Source organism: Entelurus aequoreus, linkage group LG27 (genome assembly GCF_033978785.1).
Source record: "Entelurus aequoreus isolate RoL-2023_Sb linkage group LG27, RoL_Eaeq_v1.1, whole genome shotgun sequence".
NCBI lineage: Eukaryota > Metazoa > Chordata > Actinopteri > Syngnathiformes > Syngnathidae > Entelurus > Entelurus aequoreus.
Window position 1 is genome coordinate 14239286 of NC_084757.1, and position 17114 is coordinate 14256399.

Genomic DNA, 17114 nt, shown 5'->3' on the forward strand with positions numbered 1-17114 from the left:
TGTCATCAACACTCACAAGTATAAAACTACTTTTTTTAAAGTAATAATTTCTTACGTCAAGCATGAAAAAAAAAATCATGGTTTTGACACGAATGTGTCTCATAATTAAAACGGATGACAGCCAAATGGACTTTGCTGTTTTATTTTCAATGAAACAGGAGAACATACGTACTCATATAGTAGTACAGTTGGCACAGTACAGTAAACTGACAGTTAATATTTAAACATTTAACATGTGACATTTCAAACAATTTTGAACAGAAATAGTTCATGCACATTCAGATAAATTCCTCAAAATTACAATTAAAAAATTTTTGGCCGGGGCCCGGGTTGTATATATGCGCACTAATTGACTGAAAGAGCACGCACTTGGCGCGATGATGTCATGTTATCGATGGAAAAATGCATTTTAGACCATATGATTTGCCTGAGCGGCTAGGAGACCCAGAGAGTAACAAGCGCTTGCCTTGTTGCCTTTCCATTAAGAACAATAAATTAGTTTTTAGTATAAGTTTGCTGGTTTCAAGAAATGTAATGCCGAGCGCATATCATTATGTCAAGATAATGGCACTAGCATTTACTTCATTTAAAGGCCTACTGAAAGCCACTACTACCGACCACGCAGTCTGATAGTTTATATATCAATGATGAAATCTTAACATTGCAACACATGCCAATACGGCCAGGTTAACTTATAAAGTGCAATTTTAAATTTCCCGCTAAACTTCCGGTTGAAAAATCCTTTGGAGGATGACTTATGCGCGTGACGTAGCCAGTAGGAACAGAGGTATGGCTTCCCCATTGAAGTCAATACGAAATAGCTCTGTTTTCATCTCATTATTCCACAGTATTCTGGACATCTGTGTTGGTGAATCTGTTGCAATGTGTTCATTGCATTATGGAGAAAGAAGCTGAGCAAGCAAAGGAGAAAGTTGTCGGTGCGAAGCGGAGTATTTTGTGAGGGAAGTCGGCAACACAACACAGCCGGCGTTTCATTGTTTACATAAGAACTCGGACAACAGAGACTCTTACCAGGAGGACTTTGACTTCGATACACAGACGCCTGTAGAGAACTGGGACAACACAGACTCTTACCAGGATTACACTGATTTGGATACACAGACGCAGACGCGATACCGTGAGTACGCAGCTGCGCTTCCAAACATTTAATCGCTTGCCCGTACGTATGTGTCACGTACGTAACTTTGGTTAAATATATAAGCTTTATGAACCTTGGGTTAGGTGAACGGTCCTTTGGGCTGAGTGAGTGTGTGTGTTGTGCAGGTGTTTGAATTGTATTGGCGGGTTATATGGACGGGAGGTAGTAGCTAGTAGCTAGGAGCTAGCATAACAAACACCTAGGTGTTTTTATGCGGGATTAATTTGTGGCATATTAAATATAAGCCTGGTTGTGTTGTGGCTAATAGAGTATATATATGTCTTGTGTTTATTTACTGTTGTAGTCATTCCCAGCTGAATATCAGGTCCCACCCGCGTGCTTCCAAACATTTGATCGCTTGCCCGTATGTACGTGTCACGTACGTAACTTTGGTTAAATATATAAGCTTTATGAACCTTGGGTTAGGTGAACGGTCCTTTGGGCTGGTTGTGTTGTGGCTAATAGAGTATATATATGTCTTGTGTTTATTTACTGTTGTAGTCATTCCCAGCTGAATATCAGGTCACCCCCGGCTCTCACAGCATCTTCCCTATCTGAATCGCTTCCACTCCCCACTAGTCCTTCACTTGCACTTTCCTCATCCACAAATCTTTCATCCTCGCTCAAATTAATGGGGAAATCGTCGCTTTCTCGGTCCGAATCGCTCTCACTTCTGGCCGCCATCATTGTAAACAATAGGGAACTTTGCGGATATGTTCAACCGACTACGTCACGCTACTTCCGGTAGGGGAAAGCCTTTTTTTTTATCAGATACCAAAAGTTGCTATCTTTATCATCGTTGTTCTATACTAAATCCTTTCAGCAAAAATATGGCAATATCGCGAAATGATCAAGTATGACACATAGAATAGATCTGCTATCCCCGTTTAAATAAAAAAAATTCATTTCAGTAGGCCTTTAAGAATATTTTTCAACATATTGAGCAAAAAAGGTCTCTTTTTTTTCTACCAAGAAAAGAGCACTTATTAGTGAGAATATACTTATTTTAAGGTATTTTTGGGTTCATTGAGGTTAGCTAATTTGACTTGTTTTGGAAAGTCTTGACAAACCAAATTTTCTTGTTCTATTGGCAGATAATTTTGCCAAGTTCAAGTAAAATACCCCTAATTTTTGTATTATTTTTTTCTCGTTTTTGAACACTGACTTTTTGCAGTGTGGCCCTGACGGCGCACCACTGGAACACAACCATGGGGAGGGCTGAAAATATAATGTAATGCCGTTGTGTTTGAAGGAAGGAAGACACCCTTAACAAGTAAAAACACAGCACTTGTGATGTCTCACCATGGCAGACACAACTCGCACCACGTTAACAGGGTCTCCCCACCCAGCTGGAGGAGTCCCGCTCTTTTCCAAAACAAAAAGAGACGCGGCCAGCATCCCTTCATCGAACTGAAAGCAAAACGAGAAAACAAAAGTCAACGTCTGAGTTCACAGACTTTAAACCAGGGGTCACCAACGCGGTGCCCGCGGGCACCAGGTAGCCCGTAAGGACCAGATGAGTAGCCCGCTGGCCTGTTCTAAAAATAGCTCAAATAGCAGCACTTACCAGTGAGCTGCCTCTATTTTTTGAATTGTATTTATTTACTAGCAAGCTGGTCTCGCTTTGCCCGACATTTTTAATTCTAAGAGAGACAAAACTCAAATAAAATTTGAAAATCCAAGAAAATATGTTAAAGACTTGGTCTTCACTTGTTTAAATAAATTCATGAATTTTTTTACTTTGCTTCTTCTAACTTTCAGAAAGACAATTTTAGAGAAAAAATACAACCTTAAAAATGATTTTAGGATTTTTAAACACATATACCTTTTTACCTTTTAGATTCCTTCCTCTTCTTTCCTGACGATTTAAATCAATGTTCAAGTAAATTTATTTTTTTTATTGTAAAGAATAATAAATACATTTTAATTTAATTCTTCATTTTAGCTTCTGTTTTTTCGACAAAGAATATTTGTGAAATATTTCTTCAAACTTATTATGATTAAAATTCAAAAAAATTATTCCGGCAAATCTAGAAAAAGTGTCCAATCCAATTTGAATCTTATTTCAAAGTCTTTTGAATTTCTTTTAAAAATTTTGTTCTGGAAAATCTAGAAGAAATAATGATTTGTCTTTGTTAGAAATATAGCTTGGTCCAATTTGTTATATATTCTAACAAAGTGTAGATTGGATTTTAACCTATTTAAAACATGTCATCAAAATTCTAAAATTAATCTTAATCAGGAAAAATTACTAATGATGTTCCATAAATGTTTTAATTTTTTCAAAAAGATTCGAATTAGCTAGTTTTTCTTTTCTTTTTTTCGGTTGAATTTTGAATTTTAAAGAGTCGAAATTGAAGATAAACTATGTTTCAAAATTTAATTGTCATTTTTTTTCGTGTTTTCTCCTCTTTTAAACCGTTCAATTAAGTGTAAACATCATTAATTATTAATAATAACATAGTTAAAGGTAAATTGAGCAAATTGGCTATTTCTGGCAATTTATTTAAGTGTGTATCAAACTGGTAGCCCTTCGCATTAATCAGTACCCAAGAAGTAGCTCTTGCTTTCAAAAAGGTTGGTGACCCCTGCTTTAAACCTTAAGCGGACTGACGCGCCCACCTGCCCGTAGTTCCACGTGCGGGCGGCAATCTGGTCCTGCGTGCCGTAGTAGATGCGTCCGACGTCGTTGAGGACGTACTCCTGCCTCTCCTCGTCAGCGTCCATGAACACTGCATCGTCTGGTGCGACGCCAGGTACAAAACGTTCATATAATCGGCAGCCGCAGGATGCATACAGTAAATGTGTCATTTCAATACATGATGAAAAACAAATCACAGTTTGTAATATTTAGCAAAGTGTGAGTCTGTATTAATTAGCGCTGTTTTAATGGTTCATGCATTCTTAAACATGCAGCTGTTGTGTTCCTTCTCAGTCTGTGCTGTGAACGCAGCATATACGGTATTTTCCCGACTATAAGGCGCACTTAAATCCTTTTTTTCCCCCTCAAAACTCGACAGTGCACCTTATGTACGAGATCATTCTGGTTTTGCTTACCGACATCGAAGCAATTTTATTTGGTACATGGTGTAATGATAAGTGTGACCAGTAGATGGCAGTCAAACATAAGAGATACGTGTAGACTGCAATATGATGGCAATATGACTCAAGTAACCAACACCAGCATTTTACATGTTCAACTGAAAATATAGAACATTACACACGGCGCTCAAAAATCTATCAAAATGTTTTAGTGGGACTTTGGTAAGTTACATACTTGCCGACTCCCGGTATTCAGCGCCTCTCCCGATAACCTCCCGGCAGAAATTTTCTCCTGACAAACTCCCGGTATTCAGCCGGAGCTGGAGGCCACGCCCCCTCCAGCTCAATGCGGACCTGAGTGGGGACAGCCTGTTCTCACGTCCGCTTTCCCACAATATAAACAGCTTGCCTGCCCAATGACGTCATAACATCCACGGCTTTTAGAGAGTAGAGTGCACAACTGCGCACACAACAAGGAGACGAAGCAGAAGAACGAGGAAGTTACAGACACGGCGACGCCGTCGACGAGCAAGATGAAGAAATACGCTTGCAAGTTCCAAAACGAATGGAAACAAGAATTTCAGTTCATCCAGGACAGTTCGAAGGGGAAGGCGTATGTATGTTGCCTGTACATTTTGTAGAACAGACTTCTCCATTGAACACGGTGGCCGAAATGATATACTCAGTCATGAACAGAGAAGTTAAACAGGACAATGCTGCCATCTACTGGATAGCCTCCAGAACACTGAAATTCAAGTATTTATTTTATTTATATGTATAATAAAATATATATACATATATATATATATATATATATATATATATATATGTATATATATATATATATATATATAGCTAGAAATCACTGAAAGCCAAGTATTTCATACATATACATATATATATATATATATATATATATATATATATATATATATATATATATATATATATATATATATATATATATATATATATATATATATATTAATATATATATATATATATATTAATATATATATATATATGAAATATATATATATATGAAATACTTGAGTTGGTGAATTCTAGCTGTAAATATACTCTCCTCTTAACCACGCCCTTAACCACGCCCCCCACCCCCGACCACGCCATAATAATAACAATATGACTCCTTTAATGCGCCTTATAACAGAATATCGGATATCGGCAAAAAGCCATTATCGGGCATCCCTAATTTTGACCAAAGAACCACCATCACATGTTATGTAGACCACAAGGAAGTGTTTTACATTCAGAAAAAAATCATAATAATATGACTCCTTTAATGCGCCTTATAACACATTTGTATGAAAAAAGACCTGAATAAACCCGCTCATCGGCAGTGCGCCTTATAATCCGATGCACCCTATGGTCCGGAAAATACGGTACGTATATTAAAGTTAAAGTACCAATGATTGTCACACACACACTAGGTGTGGTGAAATTTGTCCTCTGCATTTGACCCATCCCCTTGGGGAGTTCAATGTTTTTGGTACACTTTTAGCTGTCATTTTCTTCCTAGAATTGAGCTCTATGCAGCCTTAAGTAAAATGTAAGGCTTGATATTTAGTTGTTCACGTCGCACACTTAGTTTGTGCTCTGTGCAGAAATCTTTGAAAAAGGTAAAAATTTTTGTCTTAATTTATATTAGGGCGTTCTTGGTATTTCATATAACTGTATACAGTACGTGTTTATGTAAACATATTTAGAACACAGTTAGGACAGTTCCCATTTTCCTTCTCTGTTGGTGCTCAATGACCAGATATGAGTGAAATGTCAAATGTTTCCTAATTATTTTGGCCATTGTTGTGTATCACTTGGCATTTGGCTGATGTTTATATACTGTATGCGGCTGTTATGTGCACTCTTGCATTCTTGATCTGAGCTGTGAATGCAGACAACGAAAGGTCTGAATTTGCAGCCTTATTTTTGATATTTGGTTGTATTCGACTGATGCTTGTACCGTACATTTTTTCGTATAATTCCCATTTTACGCCGAAGGGCAGGCACATCCACATTTGCTACAATAATAATAATTCGGGTTTTTTTTGTCATTTTTGTAGCCAATTGTTCCTCAAGAGGACAAAAAGGCCAATTAAGAAAATTAGCATGTACCAGACTCGGCCACTAGGGCCTGACAGTTATGTGCCCCAAGAGAAAGCGCAAACAGAAACTTGCTATAGAAAGCAAGACAACTGGACAGTGATGGTCAGTTGGAATTGTTTTTTTTTTGTTTTTTTTACCTTCACACCAGGGGTTGAACAGTACATGGACATCATTAGTGGGCTCATGCACAGAGATGGCCTGGCTGCCTGAGCCATTACACCCTTGTTATGTTGGTTTATATATATATATATATAGATATATAGATATATATATATATATATATATATATATATATATATATATATATATATATATATATATATATATATATATATATATATATATATATATATATATACATATACATATATATACACATATATATTTTCCATTTCCATTGTAGATTGTCACTGAAGGCATCAAAACTATGACACCTGTGAAGTGAAAACCCTTTCAGCCTCTTGAAGCTCATCGAGAGAATGCCAAGAGTGTGCAAAGCAGTAATCAGAGCAAAGGGTGGCTATTTTGAAGAAACTAGAACTTAAAACATATTTTTAGTTATTTCATCTTTTTTTGTTAAGTACATAACACCACATGTGTTCATTCATAGTTTTGATGTCTACAATGTAAATAGTCATGAAAATAAAGAAAACGCATTAAATGAGGTGTGTCTAAACTTTTGGCCTGTACTATAAATATATATATACACACTACCGTTCAAAAGTTTGGGGTCACATTGAAATGTCCTTATTTTTGAAGGAAAAGCACTGTACTTTTCAATGAAGATAACTTTGAACTAGTCTTAACTTTAAAGAAATACACTCTATACATTGCTAATGTGGTAAATGACTATTCTAGCTGCAAATGTCTGGTTTTTGGTGCAATATCTACATAGGTGTATAGAGGCCCATTTCCAGAAACTATCACTCCAGTGTTCTAATGGTACAATGTGTTTGCTCATTGGCTCAGAAGGCTAATTGATGATTAGAAAACCCTTGTGCAACAATTTTGTGGAATAGCCTTCATTTCTAAGAACAAGAATAGACTGTCGAGTTTCAGATGAAAGTTCTCTTTTTCTGGCCATTTTGAGCGTTTAATTGACCCCACAAATGTGATGCTCCAGAAACTCAATCTGCTCAAACGAAGGTCAGTTTTGTAGCTTCTGTAACAAGCTAAACTGTTTTCAGATGTGTGAACATGATTGCACAAGGGTTTTCTAATCATCAATTAGCCTTCTGAGCCAATGAGCAAACACACTGTACCATTAGAACACTGGAGTGATAGTTGCTGGAGTGATTGTGTGGGACTCACACATATATAATTATATATATATATATATATATATATATATATATATATATATATATATATATATATATATATATATATATATATATATATATATATATATATATATATATATAAATATAATCACAGATATATATATACATATATATGTATATATATATATATATATATATATATATACATATATATGTACATATATACATATGTACATATATATATATACATATATAATCACAGATATAAATGTACATATATATATGTACACAGTGTTTCCCATAAACTGCCAAGATACCTGTGGCGGTAGGGGCGTGGCTATGGGCGTGGATATGGGCGTGGTTACATGACATCATCGAGTAATTTGCATAATTTACTACAATGATATGATTTTCTCTAAAAAGGCTAAAAAAATGTATACTTACTAATTAATAATAACAGTTTTGTTTTAAACGTCCATCCATCCATCCATCCATCCATCCATCCATTTTACAATATAATTACAACACTTTATGTACATATTTATATACAGATTTGAACAATAAGTTATTCACTGAAATATATTTATTAATTGTGGTTCTTACAAAAAAAATATCTTATAAAATATAAAAGCTAAAATGTCTCTTAAAGCTCTGCCCCTTTAATTAGTGCTTACTAAATCATTTAACTTTAGCCTACTACTACAACCATATTATTTACCAGCAACATAAAGTGAAACAGAGGCAGAGGTGTCCTGCCACAGTCAGTAACAAATAAACAGAAAACAGTAATGGTGGTAGATAGACACAGAGCTTCATCAAACATCTGATCCACTGAACAAAGAGCTCACTGACAAAGCTTAACCTATTGTTACTATAACAATCTACAAGGTTAATGTAGGTTGCTTCTCTTTCTTCCAATCCATTTTTCTGCATTCTTTCGTATCTCAAGTTATCATTACGTACAGGTATATGTATTGTTGCATTTGAACAACTGTATTGTTGATAATAAAGGTAAAGTATTGGTATTGTTCATTATCAATAGCACTATTTCTATTGGTATTTGTATTGCTCCATTTGTAGTGTAATAATGCTCATTGTCATTTCTGTATTGTGTTTTATTTTCGCTAACTGCTTATTTGCTATTATTATTAGCCTTTATTTAACCAGGTAAAATCCCATTGAGATCAAAGATCTCTTTTCCAAGGGAGACCTGGCCAAGAGGGCAGCAGCAAGGTTACATTAAAAACAGTAAACAAATACATAAAACATCACATTTACGACATTAAAACTTGCTCACATAACACATGTGCATACAGACAAGGTAGACTGCAGTCCTTTCACAGAAGCTTTAAACTCATTCAACGTAACAAGGGTTTGAAGTTTAATATTCGATTGTAGGTTATTCCAAGCCTTCGCTGCTGAAAACCTAAATGCTTTATTGCTATTACTTTTACCATCATATTTGTACATGTCGTATTTCCTGATGTTGCTCTATTGTTGTTGTTGTTGTTGTGTTTGCTGTTGTTGTGTGTGTCTCTCTGTCTAATCCCCCTCTTGTCTTCTTTTTTCTCTCTTTCTATCCCCTCCTGCTCCGGCCCGGCTGCACCAAATGATAATATAAATTTAATAAAGTCAAATACAAATAAGGCAACAAGAGAAGTATCCTACACTTGTTTTTTTAAAGTAAATTTGATCAGCCGATATGGGCATCTACATCAACTATATGATTTGCCTATATGATTTTTTTTTTAAAATTGTTTTTAATTTTTTTTATTTGTGGCAGACGTAATTCTTTCGTGGCGGGCCGCCACACATAAATGAATGTGTGGTAAACACTGGTGTGTATATATATATATGTATATATATATATATATATATATATATATATATATATATATATATATATATATATATATATATATATATATATATATATATATATATATATATATATATGTATATATATATATATATATATATATATATATATATATATATATATATATATATATATATATTTATATATATATATATATATACATACATTAATACATTATAATGCAGTCTTCAAAGTGTGCAGTTTTTTTTACTAAAATAGGGACTTTAGTCAAAGCTATTATTCATATTTTAACAGCTTTTTTTGTATAATACCCATATATATATGTATATATATATATATATATATATATATATATATATATATATATATATATATATATATATATATATATATATATATATATATATGTATATATATATATATATATGTATATATATATATATATATATATATATATATATATATATATATATATATATATATATATATATATATATATATATATATATATATATATACATACATTAATACATTATAATGCAGTCTTCAAAGTGTGCAGTTTTTTTTACTAAAATAGGGACTTTAGTCAAAGCTATTATTCATGTTTTAACAGCTTTTTTTTGTATAATACCCATTTTACGCCGAAGGGCAGGCACATCCACATTTGTTACAATAATAATAATTTGTTTTTTGTCATTTTTGCAGCGAATTCTTCCTCAAGAGGACAAAAAGGCCAATTAAGAAAATTTGCATGTGCCAGACTCGGCCACTAGGGGCTGACAGTTATGTGCCCCGGGAGAAAGCGCAAACAGGAACTTGCTAGAAAGCAAGACAACTGGACAGTGATGGTCAGTTGGGATTGTTTTTGGGGGGGGGTTTGTACCTTCACACCAGGGGTTGAACAGCACATGGACGTCATTAGCGGGCTCATGCGCCGAGATGGCCTGGCCGCCCGGGTATTCCGTCTCCACCTGCAGGCGATAGCGGCCGACGACAGCGGCGGCGGGGGAATCGACCGACAGCTTCATCCTGGCGCCGTCCCGCTCCACCGCCACGGCCTGCCAGCGGTTATCCTGCGGCACTTCCACCAGAGGGACGATGACGTGAGTTCCTTTCGACACTGTTGGCAGAGGGCCTGAGGGAGGCGAAAGGGAGACACACACACACACACGGCGTCAACAAGTCTCGCTACGCCTCAGCAAAAGTGTCTATTCACCTTAAGCCACACCTGCATTCCGACCAATGTTTGGACAGGAATGTGCCGCCCTGGCAGAAAATAAGCATGACGCATTGATACGCTTAGACTTCCTTTTTATTGTCATTCAATATTTAACTTTACAGCACTCGTTGTAGTGCAGGATAAAAGAGCAATAAGGTGCAGATATAAATAGATTTACTGTACAGATAAATACATTTCAGTTTTGAATATGCATCCATGTTTATGGATGTATGTTATATTGTCTTTATATTCCAGCGAGTTCATCCGTTTTTGGGGGGGAATTGAGGGGATTATTTTAATGCGTCTTATGACCTGAGGGAAGAAGCTGTTACACAACCTGCTACCGAGGCTGTGGAACCTCTTTCTAGAGTCCAGCAGTGAAAACAGTCCTTGGTGGGGGTGGGAGGAGTCTCTACTGATGTTCTAATCATGGTTGGCTGTAGAACCAGCCTCACTCAAGGCAGATATACGTGGAGACATAACCAGGTCCTCAGATGTCTAGCTGACAAACTTGAGTGCAGGAGGATATCCATCAACGCCCAACCCATCAACAACCAGGATGTGTGCCGACACCTACCAGCGTTTGTTCGGGAGGGGGAAAAGCTGAAGACAAGACCTTCAAATCCTGATCTAAGCCCATTGAATGCAGCCAGGGACTGGCAGATGCGAGTCGACTTAGATCAGAGGCTAATTTCCCCCCCGGCGATCGCAACGACCACCCTGCGTCCAGACCTCGTCCTATGGTCTGAAACCTGCCATATTGTCTATATCATTGAACTGACAGTTCCGTGGGAGGATGCCATCGAAGAAGCGTATGAACGCAAGAAGCTGCGGTACTCCAACCTTGCAGCTGAGGCACAGGACAGAGGCTGGAGGGTAAGGGTGCGCCCAGTGGAGGTGGGCTGTAGGGGCTTTGTAGCTAGCACAACAGCAAAGCTCCTTAGGGAGGTTGGAGTCAGGGGGCAGGCTCACAGACAGGCCATTAAAGAGCTGGCCAACACAGCAGAGAGGACGAGCCATTGGTTGTGGTTGAGGAGGAGTGACACCAGCTGGGCTGCTAAGGCTAACACCTAATGGGACACACACACCCAGGGATTTGATCACCCTGGGTTGGGCCCTTCCTCAGCAGAGGGTGTCTTGTGGTAAGCCGGGCCGCTGGGGCACACAACTGAAGATGTGTCCCAATGGTGGAAAAGCCTCCCAGCAGTGTGACCTAGCCTCACTTAGGTATGCGGTCAGGTGCAAGCCTGGCTCAGGGAGGAGGACGCCCCTGCCATGCAGAGTCCCCAGGGATTGTACCAACTAGTCCTTTCAACAAATTATTCTAAGCCCTGGTCAGGCAGCGGCTTTTTGCGATCTCCCGGATAGGAGGAAGAGGAGTCCTGATGGTCTTTTCCGCCGTCCTCACCACTCTCTGGAGAAACTTCCAGTCTGAGGCACTGCAGGCTCCAGTCCAGACAGACATGCAGTTGGTCAGTAGGCTCTCTATAGTGCCTCTGTAGAATGTGGTGAGAATGTGATCTTTTCATCCGACGCAAAAAGTGCATGCGCTGCTCAGGTGTGTAGGGACCAGGTCATATTGTCAGTTATCTGCACCCCCAGGAACTTGGTGCTGCTTACCATCTCCACTGCTGTGCGGTTGATGAAGAGTGGAGCGTGGCAGGACCAGGTTGTCGGTTCTGCACCAGTCAACCAGATGTTTCACCCCCTCCCTGTAGTCCCTGTCGTTGTTGTCACGGATGAAGCCCACTACTGTTGTGTCATCCGCATACTTCACGATGTGGTTAGTAGTGGACCTGGCGCAGCAATCACGGGTCATCAATGTGAACAGCAGCGGTGTGTAGGGACAGGGTCATATTGTCAGTTATCTGCACCCCCAGGAACTTGGTGCTGCTTACCATCTCCACTGCTGTGCCGTTGATGAAGAGCGGAGCGTGGCTGGACTGGTGCCTCCTGAAGTGGACGATGATCTCCTTGGTCTTGTCGATTTTCAGGACCAGGTTGTCGGTTCCGCACCAGTCAAACAGATGTTTCACCTCCTCCCTGTAGTCCCTGTCGTTGTTGTCCCGGATGAGGCCCACTACTCTTGTGTCGTCCGCATACTTGACAATGTGGTTCGTAGCAGAGCTGGCGCAGCAGTCATGGGTCATCAATGTGAACAGCAGCGGTGTGTAGGGACCAGGTCATATTGTCAGTTATCTGCACCCCCCGGAACTTGGCGCTGCTTACGATCTCCACTGCTGTGCCGTTGATGAAGAGTGGAGCGTGGCTGGGCTGGTGCCTCCCGAAGTGGACGATGATCTCCTTGGTCTTGTCGACGTTCAGGACCAGGTTGTCGGTTCTGCACCAGTCAACCAGATGTTTCACCCCCTCCCTGTAGTCCCTGTCGTTGTTGTTGTCCCGGATGAGGCCCACGACTGTTGTGTCGTCCGCATACTTCACAATGTGGTTCGTAGGGGACCTGGCACAGCAGTCATGGGTCATCAATGTTAACCCCAAAAACCCCATGTCAAAAACCTTGGGGTCATATTCGACCCAGACCTCAAGTTTGACAAGCAAGTGAAATCTGTGGTGAAATCCTGTTTTTTGCAACTACGCACCATAGCCAAGATCAAGTCTTTCCTCTCCCCCAGAGACCTACGGAAGGTCGTGTTGATGCTCATCTTTTCTAGACTGGACTATTGCAATGCCCTTTATGCTGGGGTCACCGACAAGACCATCCATAGCATGCAGCTAGTACAAAATGCAGCTGCCAGGCTGGTGACAGGCGCAAAAATGAGGGAACATATTTCTCCCATCCTCTCCTCCCTTCACTGGCTCCCAGTGAAGCGTGGAGTGAAATTTAAGATCGTCACGTATGTCTTCAAAGCGCTCAATGGTCTCGCCCCAGCTTACATTAAAGATCTCCTGGACCAACCCACCAGCTCCAGGCTTGGTCGTTGCCTTAGATCGGACAACCAGATGACCCTGAAGGTCCCACGATCAAACCTGGTGACGAAGGGAGACCGTGCTTTCTCAGTGATGGCACCTCGGCTATGGAATAAGCTCCCTATGAATATTAAGTCCGCCACCACTCTGGACTCTTTTGGAGCACTTTGTGTGTCTCAGTCTCTATGTTTCTCTGTGTTTTTTTTTTTTTTTTTTTTTTTTTGTTTCGCCCCCCAACAGTTGGTTGGGAGGCTCATAATAAATGAAAATAACATAACAATAACATTAACAGCAGCGGTGTGTAGGGACCAGGTCATATTGTCAGTTATCTGCACCCCCAGGAACTTGGTGCTGCTTACGATCTCCACTGCTGTGCCGTTGATGAAGAGTGGAGCGTGGCTGGACTGGTGCCTCCTGAAGTGGACGATGATCTCCTTGGTCTTGTCGACGTTCAGGACCAGGTTGTCGGTTCTACACCAATCAACCAGATGTTTCACCTCCTCCCTGTAGTCCCTGTCGTTGTTGTCCCGCATGAGGCCCACTACTCTTGTGTCGTCCGCATACTTGACAATGTGGTTCGTAGCGGACCTGGCGCAGCAGTCATGGGTCATCAATGTGAACAGCAGCGGTGTGTAGGGACCGGGTCATATTGTCAGTTATCTGACAATATGGGGCGGTATGGCGTAGTGGGTAGAGCGGCCATGCCAGAAACCTGAGGGTTGCAGGTTCGCTCCCCGCCTCTTGACATCCAAATCGCTGCCGTTGTGTCCTTGGGCAGGACACTTCACCCTTGCCCCCGGTGTCGCTCACACTGGTGAATGAATGATGAATGAATGATAGGTGGTGGTCGGAGGGGCCGTAGGCGCAAACTGGCAGCCTCGCTTCCGTCACTCTACCCCAGGGCAGCTGTGGCTACAAATGTAGCTTACCACCACCAGGTGTGAATGAATGATGGGTTCCCACTTCTCTGTGAGCGCTTTGAGTATCTACTAATAGAAAAGCGCGATATAAAATCTAATCCATTATTATTATTCATTTATTATTATCTGCACCCCCAGGAACTTGGTGCTGCTTACGATCTCCACTGCTGTGCCGTTGATGAAGAGTGGAGCGTGGCTGGACTGGTGCCTCCTGAAGTGGACGATGATCTCCTTGGTCTTGTCGACGTTCAGGACCAGGTTGTCGGTTCTACACCAATCAACCAGATGTTTCACCTCCTCCCTGTAGTCCCTGTCGTTGTTGTCCCGCATGAGGCCCACTACTCTTGTGTCGTCCGCATACTTGACAATGTGGTTCGTAGCGGACCTGGCGCAGCAGTCACGGGTCATCAATGTGAACAGCAGCGGTGTGTAGGGACCGGGTCATATTGTCAGCTATCTGACAATATGGGGCGGTATGGCGTAGTGGGTAGAGCGGCCATGCCAGAAACCTGAGGGTTGCAGGTTCGCTCCCCGCCTCTTGACATCCAAATCGCTGCCGTTGTGTCCTTGGGCAGGACACTTCACCCTTGACCCCCGGTGTCGCTCACACTGGTGAATGAATGATGAATGAATGATAGGTGGTGGTCGGAGGGGCCGTAGGCGCAAACTGGCAGCCTCGCTTCCGTCACTCTACCCCAGGGCAGCTGTGGCTACAAATGTAGCTTACCACCAGCAGGTGTGAATGAATGATGGGTTCCCACTTCTCTGTGAGCGCTTTGAGTATCTACTAATAGAAAAGCGCGATATAAAATCTAATCCATTATTATTATTCATTTATTATTATCTGCACCCCCAGGAACTTGGTGCTGCTTACGATCTCCACTGCTGTGCCGTTGATGAAGAGTGGAGCGTGGCTGGACTGGTGCCTCCTGAAGTGGACGATGATCTCCTTGGTCTTGTCGACGTTCAGGACCAGGTTGTCGGTTCTGCACCAGTCAACCAGACTGGTGCAGAACCAGTCTGGTTGACTGACTGGTTTACAATCGTTGTTGTCCCGGATGAGGCCCACTACTCCTGTGTCGTCCGCATACTTGACAATGTGGTTCGTAGCGGACCTGGCGCAGCAGTCATGGGTCATCAGTGTAAACAGCAGCAGGACTCAGGACACAGCGCTGGGGGGGAGCCGGTGCTCGGGGAGATACACGAGCAGACTTTCTCAAACAGTCCCCATGAAACGGGGCCCCCTGCCAGCGTGGTGGCCTCATTAATGCAGTCAAGCACACACAGTATGTATCAGCGTCTGTGAGGAGCTGTTATGATGTCCGCACATAAAAGCGCTGCAGAAAAAAGAGTTTTGAGAGGCCTCCGTCACACACTTGCGCGCAAGCTGGTCTCAAAAATCCCCCCTGTGCAAAGATAACAAGACTCGCTCTTGATTGGCAGTCGAGCTCTTGTATTATTAACGCGCTATATATCTATTTATTTCTAAGGTGGCAGTTTGCACGGCTCTCTGCTTTTTACTCCCAACACCACTGCAAATTACCACCATGTTAATACGGGTATCGAGCGTGCATTTTATTACAGAATGTGCGAATGTAGCTAATGATGACTTTGTAGACTAGGCAAAAAAAACATAAAAAAGCGGGTCATGACTATAAAAAAGTGGCTTTCTGGTGATAACCAAGCAAAAAGTCCTCGCTAAGATGTTAGAGTGACCAAAAAGTCCCTCTCTGTCACGCGCACATGCACCCTGCCATCGTTTGATCTCAGCTGCAGCTGCACTCTGAAAAGCAATCTCTGCGCGGCCAATCATTTGCCGGCCGACTCCACCGCTGGTGCTGCGCGAGATGTCTGGCACGATAATCCAAGTTAACAACTTCGCGTTTTGCATAAAATTGCATACTCCAGATTCGAAATGAAAAGCAAGTCATTGGTACTTTAACTTTTTAAGAACGGGCCGCAACTCGCTCGAGAGCTAGCGTGCATACTGTTGGAGTGCATCATGTTAAAGGTTTGGGGTGTCAAATTATCGCAGTGATTGCGATCAATTAGTCATATTTTTTTGACCGCTTTAATCTAAATTTGAATCTCGAACATTACCGTATTTTCCGGACTATAAGGCGGACTTAAATTCCTTTCATTTTCTCAAAAATCGACAGTTTTGGTACCGGTACCAAAATTATTTCTATACTTTTCTAAATAAAGGGGACCACAAAAAATGGCATTATTGGCTTTATTTTAACAAAAAATCTTAGGGTACATCAAACATATGTTTCTTATTGCAATTTAGTCCTTAAATAAAATAGTGAACATACTTGACAACTTGTCTTTTAGTAGTAATTAAGCAAACAAAGGCTCCTAATTTAGTCTGCTGACATATGCAGTAACATATTGTGTCATTTGTCATCCTATTATTTTGTCAACATTATTAAGGACAAGTGGTAGAAAATGAATTATTAATCTACTTGTTCATTTACTGTTAATATCTGCCCACTTTCTGTTTCAACATGTTCTATCTAAACTTCTGTTAAAATGTAATAATCACTTATTCTTCTGTTGTTTGATACTTTACATTAGTTTTGGATGATACCACAAATGT

At 40.4% G+C, this 17114-nt stretch overlaps 1 protein-coding gene across 3 annotated transcripts in view; it reads right to left on the bottom strand.

Moving 5' to 3' along the window:
- The window catches only part of LOC133644759 (protein-glutamine gamma-glutamyltransferase K-like), a 73726-nt gene that overhangs the window by 24746 nt on the left and 31866 nt on the right, over positions 1–17114 (bottom strand). For all 3 annotated transcript variants that reach the window (XR_009824822.1, XM_062039483.1, XM_062039485.1), the window contains exons 4-6: positions 10332–10583; positions 3782–3900; positions 2462–2569 (exon numbers count right to left, since the gene is read on the bottom strand). Coding sequence is in view for 2 of the 3 variants with exons in the window: in XM_062039483.1 (XP_061895467.1) it covers positions 2462–2569; positions 3782–3900; positions 10332–10583 (479 nt within the window). In the remaining variant the exon portion in view is untranslated. The remainder of the gene's footprint in view (positions 1–2461; positions 2570–3781; positions 3901–10331; positions 10584–17114) is intronic.